The 13,886-nt window shown below is 41.9% G+C and overlaps 1 protein-coding gene across 4 annotated transcripts in view; it reads left to right on the top strand.

Annotated features, from left to right (window-relative positions):
- NEO1 (neogenin 1) overlaps positions 1-13,886 on the top strand; it is a 239,557-nt gene that overhangs the window by 201,141 nt on the left and 24,530 nt on the right. For 2 of the 4 annotated variants that reach the window (XM_051982336.1, XM_051982333.1), the window contains exons 18-21: positions 2,168-2,306; positions 4,611-4,718; positions 10,576-10,770; positions 11,607-11,639. In XM_051982336.1, coding sequence (XP_051838296.1) covers positions 2,168-2,306; positions 4,611-4,718; positions 10,576-10,770; positions 11,607-11,639 — 475 coding nt within the window. The remainder of the gene's footprint in view (positions 1-2,167; positions 2,307-4,610; positions 4,719-10,575; positions 10,771-11,606; positions 11,640-13,886) is intronic. The other 2 variants (XM_051982335.1, XM_051982334.1) reach the window with 1 other exon arrangement.

Here is a 13,886-nt window from a genome sequence, read left to right as displayed (position 1 = left end):
GGCATAAGAGGCTGTGAGCATCAGTCTGGAGAGAGCTTGACTGCGGATGGTCACTGACTCCCATCTAATCTCAGTCTGTAATCATCTCCTAGCCTATTACAGGCGGGAGGAGTCCCCACTGTCTCATCCCTGTCAAGCAATCATCTCTCTGCTTGCAGACCTCTGAAGCAGCCTGTCCCACTTCTGGACATCTCGTAATTGTTAGGAAGTTTTCACATCAAGCACTGTCTGTCTCTTATTTCTGGTTTGTCCTTTGCCAGAGAGAGAAAGACTTAGTCACTTCTTACCCGACTCCTCTCTGTGTTCCTGGAAACAGTGATCCTGTCCCACCTGCTGGCACAGTGCTGAGCTGCCCATACTTACTGATGAGAGAACCGAGCAGAGTTAAGGGGCTTACTCGGGCCACATGCCTGGGAGGTGCCTGAGACTGGATTAGAACTAAGCCTGGACTTCAGGCTCCACGCTCCATCCTCAGTGCCACCAAGCTGTCTTAAGGCTTTTTCCCTCTTAATAGCCATTCCTCACTTTGGGTTCCAATTTGCCTGTCCTCAATCAATACATACACGATTTACCACTTGCTGTGGTTATCAGAATAAGCTGTTTTCCATCTTATCTCAGCTCTGATATGTCCTCTGCAGCAGTACTATCAGACTGTAGATAAATAGAAATGGAAACTACTGAACCAGACACAAGGATCCCTGTGGGCCACACTCAGACGAAGTTTTGAAATGTGGTGTTATCTATATTTTTAATGATTTTGTTAAGTATTTCCTAATTACAAGATAAAAAATCTTATTCAGCCCACTCTTTAGTAGTATTGTGGGCCACATGTTTTATACTTCTGCTGTATAAACTGCCCCCATTAATCACAGCTAAAACCACAGTTAGGATCATGAGTGAGCCATGATCCTACTCCAAGATCCTCAATGGTTCTTCAAGGTCTATATAACGAAATTCCTTAGCCTGGCATCAAATCTAGCCCTAAACTGTCTTTCTAGCTTAATCTCTCTGCTACAAAATAATGCTGTTTTCCTTTACCACCCTGCCCACTTGTCCCCACTTACGTTTTAGCACCATTTGAAAGACCCTTTCCATTTCCAGACTCCAGCTTTTCAGAATTCTACCTTTTCCATGAAATTTTGTCTTATCACTCCAAGTGGAAAGATGCCTACTTGACCATTGTATTCACATGGCATTTCTTATATGCTACTTTGTAGTGTGGTGATTTGTTAACTTATTTACTTACCCCATTCCCCAGTTAAATTGAAAGGGACTATACATTGGCATTATACTTAACATGTAAAAGAGTCTGGGTTAATATTTGATAATTACTCATTTATTCAATTCTTCCCATTAAATTCTGTATTTTTCCCTCCCAGTCATCATAAGGAAGAAACCAGCAGAGGTTAATCAGAAGACACAAAATTTCTTTATCTACATTTTTAGCCAATTCATAAAGGAAATTCAATTTGGGCAGCAAGGTGGTACTGTAGATAAACCTGAAGTCAGGAAGACCCAAATTCAAAACCAGCCTCCCACACTTCTTAGCTGTGTGACCCTGGGCATATCACAATATCATTTTCCTCAACTGTAAAATGGGAGTGATAATAGCACCTACCTCCCAGGTAAAGATCAAATGAGACAATATTTATGAAGGACTTGACAAAGTATCTGACACCAAGTAAGTACAATATAAGTGTTAGTGCATGGAATACAAAAAGAGGCAAAAGACAGCCCTTACCTTCAAGGATCTCACATTTTAATTAATACTGTTAATTTTTTAATTTAATTAATAATAATAATATAAGAATAATAATGGTCCCCTAGGATGCATAAAATCCCAGTGACTTAAGTTCCAGTTAGGTTCATCATATTCAGAGCTGGAAAGGAACCTGCCTGTCACCTCACCCACCCCTCGAACTTCCCAACATCAGAGGTAAAATTTCTGAAAGGGTGAAGGGATTCACCCAAGACTTTCACACAGGTTCATTTTTGGTCATTCAAGATGAAAAGATCCATTCACAATCGGAGAAAAAAAACTGATCACAGAAATGATCACTTATATTATCAGTAGGAAGACAAATGGTTTTATTCAGCATGTTCATGTGGTGAAAAACAGATGACTTCTGTTTTCTGCTTCTAAAGTTCTGTTGTCTCTTTTCTCCAGACTGCAAACGCAACAACTTTGAGTTATTTAGTGACTGGACTAAAGCCAAACACGCTGTATGAGTTCTCTGTGATGGTGACTAAAGGTCGGAGATCCAGCACATGGAGTATGACCGCTCATGGAACCACCTTTGAACTTGGTAAGGATCTGGGGGGAGGGAGGGGTTGGCTCATGTTTTTTATGACTCACGTTGTCTTCTCCCTCTTCCCTCTCTTCATCACTTGGAGCAAAGGGCTAGCTAGAGCCAAACCACCTTTCCATCACTCTTAATTTGTCATCATAAGTACTTTTTGAAAAATTGAACAAGTTTATCAGTGACTGTATATAAAAGCAAAAATCATCATCTTTTCCCAGCTTTACTCCTTACCTTAGACAAAAGATTAAATAATTTGCACTTGACCAAGAAGGAGTTGGTGCTGTATTTGCTATAGAAATAGACTCACTGACTTAATACCTTTCTCTTTCTGTCAGATTTTTCCATCCATGTGGAGGGGAGGGCATATTCTGGGGCATCATGACTTATTATTTACCTTTGCCCTGACGGTGGTCAAAGAATCCTTTGGCTTCCTATTAGATTTTGCTTAAAAATGTCCTCAGGGATTTTTTTTAATGGGCAAGACATATAGTAACTATAAATATATTGAGGAACAGGGCATTTTTCATTTGTACTTCCATTATTCCATTTTTCCTTTGGTTATTTGTTAGTTGGTTGCCCCTCAAACCCCTCTGTTTAAGTTCTTGGTCCTGTGTTCTATCCTGGGAAGATTCAATAGTTTATATGAGGTCATTGTTTCCTTCTTTCCCAACTGGGATATGATTGGCAGGTTTGTTTTAAAAAAAACCAATCATAATATATTGCATTTTTGGTTCTCATAAATTCATTGAGATCTCTTCGGGAGAAGAGGCAAGTATGATGAAATGAAATTCATAAATTTGTTGAAGTTTACATTTCTTTTCCTAAAGCTTAAGAAAGTCTGTTACTCTGATTTAAAGAAGTGTATTTAAATTTCATAGCCCTATTTCACACAAAGCAAATGATCTTACAAAAGAATAATTTGTGTTTGGAAAGGGAAGGGTAAAATATAATTCATTAACTTTCTAATTGCTCTTCCCTTTGTACACATATAAACTGCACAATCATTTAAATTTTATGGTTTCTCTATTCCACAGAGTTTTTCTTTTAAAAACACTGTATGTTTTGCTAAAAGCAAAAAGGGGAGAAAAGAGATTCCATTTCAAAATGCTGTATTCATTAAATCTTTTTCTGCTGAGGCAATTGGGGTTAAGTGACTTGCCCAGGGTCACACAGCCATCAGTGTTAAATTTCTCAGGTCAGATTCGAACTCAGGTCCTCCTGAATTCAGGGCTGGTGCTCTGTCCATTGCGCCACCTAGTTGCTTTATTAACGCTTGATGTGGTACCTGTATTAAGTTAAAGAAAACTTTTTTATGTGTAAAACATTCTGACAAAGGAGTTAGAATTTAAAGAATAAGGTTTTTGAATTAAATTATTTTACTGCTGGTAACATAGCCATGTCTATCTCCTTAGGGAGAGACATATATAATCGAGGTTTTCAATTTTGCCTCTGAAGTATAGTCTCTTGGTTCTAGTCAAGTCTCAGTCTCTTTGGTCCTCAGTTTCCTCACATTAAAACAGAGATAATATTGCAACACTTCCCTGGTAAAGTTCTTCAGAAGAATGAACGATATCAATGTTTGTAAGGCAATTTGCAAATCTCAGATTTCCAGGCCTATCTGACAGTTGTTTTAGAAGAGTAAAATTCTTAGATTGTATGTCTGAAGTTTTCATAATCATGAGATTTAGAGATGAAAGGGATTGTGAAAATAATTAATCCAACCTCCTTTAAAAAAAAAAAAAATGATGAAACAAGCCTAGAAAAGAATCTCACTTTGCCCTGGGATCCAGAGGTAGTAAATGATAGCTGAAATTTGAGCCTAGGTACCCCCTTCATAGCCAGGCCTCTTGGTTCCCATTATGATTAAAAGGCTTTTCCACAGCAGTCCTACAGAATAGAAGTACAGATCTCCTTCTTTTTCCCATTTTATAGCTGAAAAACCTGGGGTTCAAATGAGGTTGAGACTTCCTCATAGTCACATAACCAGTATATGCTAGATATAGGGGTTTCTCAGTTGTATCCAACTCTCCCTGATTCCATCTGGAGTTTTCTTGGCTAAGAAGGAGCGACTTGCCATTTCCTTCTCCGCTTCATTTTGCAGATGAGGAAACTGAGGCAAAAAAAATGAATTGACTTGAGCAGAGTTTTACAGCTAGTCACTCAGCTGGCATGTAGATGAACCAGGACTCAGTTGGATTCTAGGTCCCCGTTCTTTCCAATAAGTCAGCCAGCTTGACATACTAACATTTTTAGAGGAAATCATTAAAAATATTTATAGTATTCAAGTGAATATATTTTACTTTCTAGTTCCTACTTCTCCACCCAAAGATGTGACAGTAGTGAGTAAAGAAGGAAAACCTAGGACTATAATCGTGAACTGGCAGCCTCCTTCTGAAGCTAATGGCAAAGTTACAGGTACAGTGCTTTTCTGGGCCTCCAAGGTCAGGGTGCGAGGCTCAGCCTTGGGGATCTTGAGTCAGTACTAACACGGGGAGTTTCATCTCTGGGATTCTAACAATTGATCATCTATTGTTTCTGTTGATGTTCTGGTCCTTCTCATTTTGCGAAGTGTCTTTTTTGCTTTGCTGCTTAGGTTTTTTTGCTTAAAATTTGCTCTGTATTCCATGGGAAAAATAGACTCTAATGGGATCTGAATTGATGAAAATATGAAAGAAAAAAATAGTCTTAAAACTCTTCAAAGAGATTCCACCTATTATATTTAGTTTGGTAGAGCTACTCTATGTCACAAACTTGTGATCTAGAATGTAATAAGGTTTATTATGTGAGAATGTAATGACATAAAATAAAGTGATCCCATTTCTATACAGCTATGTCAGGTTGAATTGTTTTTGTCATGAAAGCAAAGAAAATTTATTTCAGCACATAGTGTTTGCAGGAGATTCCGATAGCTTTATATTCCCCTTTTCTTTCCTTTAGGTATTAAATGCCTGCCACCTGAGGGAATCCTGCCTTCTCAGCCTCTCACTGATAGAGAGCTAACCGTTCTCACTAACTAGTTTTTTCCCAAAGGCAAGATTCCTAGAACAAGCATCCTAGGCCAGGGGGGCATTGGTGATGAAGAATACTAGAACTGTTTTCTCAAAAATACTATAGGCTGAAAAGGACTTTGGGGGTGGGGAGAGAACAAAGCAGGTATAAGAATTTGATCACATAAAACTTTGGAAGAGGCAGCATAGTGGGCGGCAGACCGCATGGGGAGGAAAGGAGCGTCCCATCCTCCTTGGCCCAGCCTTCCCCGGAGCCCCCAGACACACCTGCACTGACGCCCCCTCAGCTTGTCCCTCAGGGATTGTAGCAAGCTCCCACCTGGGGGACCCTTCCCCCCCAGTCATGGTGCAGACCATTTCCTCTGCGTCCCCTCAGTAAGCCCCATCCCCTGACCCCTGACCCCAGCTCTCCCAGGCACAAAGCTGGCTGGCCTTCCTCCAAAACCTCCTTCCTTGTTCCCCTTCTCCACTTTCTCACACTCTCGGATCCTGGCCGCTCTCTCCAGCCTGGTTGCCTTTCACTCGTGCCCCCGTTCCCCCATACTCCCTGCTCCTCCCCAGAGACGGCCAGTGCTCAGGTGTTTCTCGGGGGGTGAGTGTGCCTGAGCCTGTTCGGTCGCCAGCCCGCCCCGCTGCCCAGAGCTGTCACCCGGACCCTGGCTGTGCTGCCGCCCTCGCCTCGGCCCCCACGCTCCTCTCTTCTGCAGCCCCGCGGCCTGGGACCCTCGCCCCCTCTGCTGCTCCTGCTCCTCTTTATGTGCTCCTGAGAGCTGGAGAGGGCCACAGGACCCGCCTCACTGCCTGGTTTGCTCCTCCCCAGCCTGCTCCCCATGCAGCTTTCCCAGCCTCGTCCTCAGGCTGCCCTGACCCCCGCCCTTTGCCCTTTCACACAGCCATGGCCCCCCTTTCTCCTGTCCCATCACGCCGGTGCCTCCTTTACTCCTCCCTCACATGAACTCGCCAAGGCAAGCCCCCCATCCTGCCCCCTCCTCAGGCCATCCTCCATGTGTTGGCCAGATCCCTTGGGAAGGCCGTCTGCCGGAGGTGCCCCCATCGGATCTGAAACTGCTCTCTCCCGAGTTACTGACAGAGGGGAGAAGGAACAAGCTTTTTATTAAGCACCTACTGCATGCGGGCCCTGTGAGTGGGCACGACTGTCTCCGCCGTGCAGACGAGGAAGCCAGGCCACACTTGAACTTGGGCCTTCCTAGGCCCGGGCCCGGGCCCGAGCCCCAGCCTCTGCTGGCCGTCTCTCATCTTCTCGCTCTCAGCTTCTTCCTTCTTTCTGCCCTTGGCCTCCAGTTGTTGGCACTGGGCCCCTCCCGGGCCTCTCCCCGTACTCGCCTCCACCCCAGCCCATCCGACCGCTCCCCATCCTCCTCATCCAGATTGTGCCTCCTCTTCCGGCCTTGTCTTCTCAGCACTCCTTCACCTTCTCTCAGTTCACACGGCTCCCATCGTCATCTTCCTCAGAAATTCTCAGCCCACCTGATCTCCGTTCTCAGCTCCCCATTTGGCATTTTGGGTTCTTGAACTCCACCGCCCCAAAGCTGAGCTCATTTCCCCCCAAATCCTCCCCCTTTCCTAAATGTCCTAATGGTCTCGAAGGTGCCACTGTTCTCCCAGGCACCCAGACATCCCCCCTAGAATCGTCACTCTTTTACCCTTGAGACTTAACTGTTTGCCAAGTTCGATTAATTCTACATATTTTCTACATAATCTAAGTCTACATAATTCAATCTCTTGTATATGTCTCCTTCTCTCCTCTTGCATTGCTGCCACCCTGACATGGGGGCTGTTTTCTGCTGACCACTCTCCTGCCTCAAACCTCTCTCCCCATTGCAGTCTGTCTTCCACATTGTGCTTCCTAAAATGCAGGTCGGACTCATTCTCTCTCCCTGCCTCCCTTCCCCCCCCCCCTTTTCTCTCACTCTCTCACTCTCTCTTCCTTCTCCCTTCTTCCCTCTTTCTGTCTCTGTGTCTGTCTCTTTCTTTTTGTCTTTCCCTGTCTCCGTTTTTTTTCTTTCTTTGTCTCTTTGTGTCTCTCCATCTATCTCTGTCTGTCTCGTTGTTTCTATTTCTCTCTCTTTGTCCCTCTCCCCCCTCCCTCTCTGTCTCTCTCTGTCTCTTTGTCTCTGTCTCCCTCTTCCTCCCTCTCTTTCTCTTTCTCTCTACCTCTTCTCCCTCCCTTTCTCCCTCCTTCCCTTCCTTTTTCCCTCTCTCCTTCCTTTTTTTCCCTCTCTCTCTTCCAAGGTCACCTGTAAAATCCTATTTTACCTTGACAATTCCTCATGACCTGATCCCCTCCTAAGCTTCCAGTCATCTGACCTTACTTCTGTTCATCTACTCTACAATCTAGTGATTCTGGCCTCTGGGCCATTCTTCAAATACAACACTCCATTTCCAGACACACACACCCTCACACACAGTTTTACTGCCTGTTCTCCATGTGGGACTTCACTTCCTCATTTTCTCCCCCACTTGGTCTCTCCAGCTTCCTTCCAGTCTCAGCCAGAGTCTCACCTTTCTTTTCCTCTTCTCCCTCAGTATTTGTGTCCCCCCTCTCAGATTTCCTCCAGTTAATTCTGCATACATTTTGTCTGGGACTGTTTGGTACTTTTTTTTTTTTTTTTTAATATTCCCAGTGCTTGGCAGGTGCTTGACATAGAACAGGCATTTGTTAAATGCTTCTTGACTTGGATTTAAAGGACCCAACTTCATATCTTGCCTCTGATTCTTATTATCTTTCTGGCCTCAGGCAGTTACTCAGACTCAGGTTCTCTTTTTTTCATTTGCAAAATGAGCATGTTGGACTAAGTGCCTTGCTCCAAATTCTATTTCATTAGCCAGAGCCTTTATAAAAATGCCTCTTTCCCCTATCTAATAAGGGAACAAAATTTGCCTCTCATTCAGAGACCTTGATGATAAACAGATTAATGAAAAAAGCATTTATTAAGTCTGAGTCAGTATGAGGCTCTAACCTACATTCTGGGTAACCCTGCCCCCCAAAAGTGGGATTATTGCTAGAGTTGACTTTCTAAGATCGGGAGGCCATGGATATGTGGGAGTAGTAGCCAGGGAATAGAGTACCTGAGATGTCATTAGTATTATGAGTTGATTGACTGGGCAAACGATCGACACTTCTTTTCCAAGTATAATGGCAGCATGGTAGTATTGATTTAATTCCTCTGTAATAGTTGGATAGGAGTCCATGATGTCAGAATGGGCAGCTGGAGGGAATATATAGCATGGTGTCAGGTCTGCTGGGATAATCTGGAGTCAGTTAGCCAGAGTGAGTTAGTTGAGCCCTAAGAATATCCAAAGATTGGTGGATTCACTCACCCTGGAACTGAGAGAAATTTAATGAAGTATTTTATAAAGTATTTGCTTCACTCCAGTTCTTGGTCCCATATCACAACATTGATCCATGTGAACCAATTTCTGAATTCCCTTCAGTGTTCTTAATGTAAAGTAATAATGGAACCCTCATTCTTCAGAAAAGTACTTTTTAGGCCTGGAGAAACTTACATGAACTGATGCTGAGTGAAATGAGCAGGAGCAGGAGATCAGTATATACTTCAACTACAATATTGTATGATGATCGATTCTGATGGGTATGACCCTCTTCAACAGTGAGATGAACCATATCAGTTCCAATGGAGCAGTAATGAATTGAACCAGCTACACCGAGTGAAAGAACTCTGGGAGATGACTATGAACCATTACATAGAATTTCTAATCTCTATATTTTTGTCCTCCTGCATTTTTGATTTCCTTCACAGGCTAATTGTACACTATTTCAAAGTCTGATTCTCTTTGTACAGCAAAATAACTGTTTGGACATGTATACATATATTGTATTTAATTTATACTTTTCACATATTTAACACGTATTGGTCTACCTGCCATCTGGGGGAGGGAGTGCGAGGAAGGAGGGGAAAAATTAGAACAAAAGGTTTTGCAATTGTCAATGCTGAAAAATTATCCATGCATATATCTTGTAAATAACAAGCTATAATAAAAAAAATTTTAAAAAAAAAAGAAAAGAAAAGAACCTTTTAAAAACTAGGGTTCCAGAATTCAGATTTTTAATTCATTCTTTTCCCTAAAATTTTCTGCCTCCAATTACTACTCTGCATTTGCAATCATCATTAAAACTACATATCTTTAACTAGACCTTTGGCCTATGAGAAGCTCTAAGGACAAGACGCCATGTAGTGAGGATTCTCTTCTTCATAGGGTATACTTAAAAACATCTCATCCTTCCACTCTGGCTTGTGGAATATATAGCATACCCCATTTATTCCTTTTAAAAGGTGGTTGTTGAGAAGGGAACTTGGTGTCATTAATTATTCTTTTCAGACTCAGGACCAGCATCTGGCTTTCTGTAGGCTGAATGTTGGCTTTCTCTGGCTTTCTATTACTGATAGCTGAAGTGGGACTAAGTGTTATTTTTTGCATAGGTTTTTCATTTGCATCTCCTGGTCTGGAGGTGGCTGTAGAATGGCAGGTTCTTTTGTTTCCATTGTGCTTCATCAAATGCACATTGTAATACTTGAACTCAGTGAAGCAGAAGGAAATCCCTGATAGAACAGGTACTAAAAAGACTAGCTTTCTGTGTATAGATAGAACACATGTGCTGGGTGCCCTCTGGTGGAGTTAGTAAATAGATGAGGATGTGTAACCAAGTAACTCTGGGGGAAGAAAAATACCTTGAGTTATTGATGAGATTTTGTTGAGATTTTCATCCTGAATCAGTTGGCATTTTGCTATTCTTTTTGGTATTTTAGGCCATTGCCAGATTTTAGTCTGAGTTTTCCATAAATGTTAGTTTTAAGGAAAATTGCATTGTTTCCTTTTTAAATAACAGTCTCCCTTTGGCATTTTAAAGTAGAACTGGGTCTGATCTTGTTCTCCTTTCTTTCTTTCCCTTGCCCCATCTGCCACATCCTCTTGTCCTCAGTTTATTGCCTAAAGACATCAAAGGAGGGGACAGCAAACTGAATGATGGCAAAAATCTCTGTTCTTTTCCTGTCCTTAACCTGCCTTCCAAAAGATGTAAAATAGGAAAATTCTCAATGGTTTTTAAATTAAATGATTATAGTGATTATATCTGTCTGCTTTTCTATCTGAATAAAATACAAGTTTCTTAACCTTCTGCTTAAGATTTCCTGTAGTCAATCTCTCTACTTATTAATGTCACCTAAGATTTATTATCATAAACAGCACCTAAGATTTATTCTCTCGCTACATCTTTTGGACAGGCTATATCATTTACTACAGTACAGATGTGAATGCAGAGATTCACGACTGGGTTATTGAACCAGTGGTGGGAAACAGACTGACTCACCAGATCCAGGAGTTAACGCTTGACACGCCATACTACTTCAAAATCCAAGCCCGCAACTCCAAGGGCATGGGGCCAATGTCTGAAGCAGTCCAGTTTCGAACACCTAAAGGTAAAGTATCCCAACTCATCCTTAACTCCTTCTCACAGACATGACAAGTCTCACCTCCTTGGTAAGGGAAAAGTAAAGGGTTCACATGTTGCTTATGTACATTTGGAGAAGATGGGGAGCAAACAGGATAGATGGTGGGATCAGTTCATCTTTTACTCCTCCCTCCAACCTGCTCTTCCAGCCTTGTTTCTCACAATCTTCTCTGCAATCTTGTTTTAGCCAAACTAGACTATTAGTCATTCCTCGGTCCCCTTTTGCCCTTCTTGCCTCCATGCATTTGTCTAGACCTTCCTACCTTGATCCCTCTCCATTTTCCCTTCCTGCCAGACTCAGCTTTGGTGTCCTATCCTGCAAAAGTTTTCCCTGATTCCCCTCCTTTAGAAGGGATCCTTCCCTCTTCAAGTGCTCATCTGCCTCCATATATTCTCTGCTTACAGTGTTCTAGCTTACATGTTATTTGTGCAAGTGACAGACTTTTCTCCCTCAGGAATAAGTGTGAGTCTCCTTTTCCCCATCCCACCTAGGTAGTCAAGGCCGTGGGTTCCTGGGTCCCAGGCTCTCGAGGCCCACCTTCTGCACTGGCCTGGATCCAGGAGGCACCCACTGCGACTGAGACTATGAGCCAATGAGACTCTGCTGGCGGCATGGGGGGGTGGGCAGAAAGCTCTGGGGGAGGGGGAGGGTGAGAGGAGGCCCCACCATGTAGGAGAGGCCCGAGGTCTGACTGATGGCAGGAGCAGGGGCAACTGCACTCCTTTGTCGCGTGCTCCCCCTCTGACCCACCTGCGCACTGGTGACTTTGCTCTTGTTTTTCTTCCCTGTGCTTGGCCTGGCAGCGGATTCTTCTGACAAAATGCCTAATGACCAAGGTAAAAAACTTAATCAAAACAAACGTAATGACTAAAAGGGAATTTTGTGAATCTACTAAAGTATAATTTGAAAAGTCAACAGTAAAATAAAATTTTAAAAACCAAGAAATATGGTCATCAGCTCAAGCTGTCTTTTATCTTGTGAAAATGTTTTTATAGGTGAAGATGATATAGAATAATTTTTTAAAATATCAAAGAGCCACATGGATATATTTCATGCACTAACTGGGAAAGAACAAGCCATAGGACAAAAGAGGGATGCTTTTTTGTCTCGTGGCTTGTTCTTTTCCAGTTAGCGCATGTTTTATCAAGCAACCACACACCCGCTCATCCAAAGGGAGATGAGGCTGCCTGGAAATCCCATTTGTGGACCAAGGGTAGGGAAGAAGCTCCGACAGCTCACTTGAGGGGGCTCCTGGAAAACCTGATTTGGAGCCAGACTGCCACAATGAGTTGGCAGTCAGAGCTGGTGAAGCTCTCCTTTGTCCAGGGATCTGAGGCTGAGGATAGCCCCGTCATTGGGGTAGGGCTATGACTGTCCCTGAGAAGCAGAGGCCACAAGAGTTATTCTGGCCTTGGACAACGTTCTGTGAACATGAACATGAGATTCATCTAGCTTTAGGGAAATTGTGATTCTCTGGGCCTTGATTTACCTATCTGTAAAATGAGGGGGATGGGATTAGTTGCCTCTGAAGTTCCCTTCAGCTCTGTGTGTATGATTCTGTGAATTCATAATCTCCCAGAACTTAAAATTTTTAAATTTACTTTGAACCTATAATTTTCTACTGCTCCATTAGGATATGTTCAATTCAGAGCTATATTTTTTAGCCTTTTCACTTAAAAACATGATAACTTTGAAAACAAGGTCAAGAATGCTTTAAAAGGAAATAAAGAGATAATTTAGTCTCACATTTCAGTAGTCTTGGAATAATTAGCACTGCCTCTTCAGTGTAAGTACTTAAATGGTGCCTGTATTTAAATCAGTCCTTTTCTTACTGATGAGTTTTGGTTTTGTGTGTGTGTGTTTTTAAGGTATTAGTTACTTATTCTGAGAATTTAAAAAGAATGAATTTTGGCAGTTCAGCCTCTAAGACACTTAAAAGATAATAAGAAATAAAAGAACATGTTTAGACTTCTGTTAGAAATGAGAAAACTCAGAGTTTAGGGTCATCTTTCTCTACATTTGAGCTACAAAACTCTAGCTTCAATCTAATGGAAAATACTGAGACACTTAGATTTATTTTAAGTGATTCAAAGATAGCTTTTTCTGTGACTCTCAAGGCAGGATTTCTTTAAGAAATGTTTCCCCGTTACTACTGCCTTTTAAAAGAGTTCCAATTTTTTATATTTCTGGTCATTTGGTTGTCTATAAACTTGTTCTTATTCTTTCTTTCTTCTGTAGCTTGCTACTTTCTGCCTACACGACATTGTGGGGGTGGGGAAGAGGGAAGTGGTGGCAGATGTTATTTTTCCTTCTAGGTTTATTATGTATGGAAACCAGTTATCAGAGATGACTTTAACTTTGCATTTTTATCAAGTCTCCTCCAAAGTGTATTAACACTACTGTTGACTGATTTCTAAGACATTAATTGAGTAAAGTGAGGATGCTGGATGGCATAAGTGCTGAGTAACAACTTTTATAGTAAAACAATGTAAAAATCAGGATTGATCCATGAATGAATTTCTAATGATTTCCTTTGCTTGTTAAAGTTTTACTTGATTTTAGAGTATATTAGATGAGCTTAGACATGCCAATAAAATGAAATTGGGGTGGTATAGGGAAGGACCTTGCCTTTTTTTGACAGGCCCCTATAGACTACTCTTCCAAGAAAAGAAGGTAGTTAACACTGAGTTAGCAGCAGCACCAAGAGACTCCTCTTCCCTGTCCAGATTTAAACATTTGATACTTGACTACCTCATTAGGACAGGAGGACGGACAGTGACACCAGCCTTATACCCATTTCTTATATTCCTTATTACACCAAAGTACATTTGATTTTGAACTTGAAAGACTGGGTGAGAACAATGTAGCCCACACTAAAGTAGAACCCACTCTTCATTCACATTAGAGTTGTTTAAACAATTTTGAAGGTGGGCACCTCGCTCCATTCCTTAATTTTAGAATTTCATTTCATTCAATTTCTTTTGGAACTTCAATTCCTTTGATTCAATTCAACCAAGTGATGACCTTGTTTCTTTTTGATACTAAATGGCTTCTTTCTTTATAGAGATTGTTTCATTCCCTAT

Source organism: Antechinus flavipes, chromosome 2 (assembly GCF_016432865.1).
Source record: "Antechinus flavipes isolate AdamAnt ecotype Samford, QLD, Australia chromosome 2, AdamAnt_v2, whole genome shotgun sequence".
NCBI lineage: Eukaryota > Metazoa > Chordata > Mammalia > Dasyuromorphia > Dasyuridae > Antechinus > Antechinus flavipes.
This window is presented reverse-complemented; position numbering and strand designations above follow the sequence as displayed.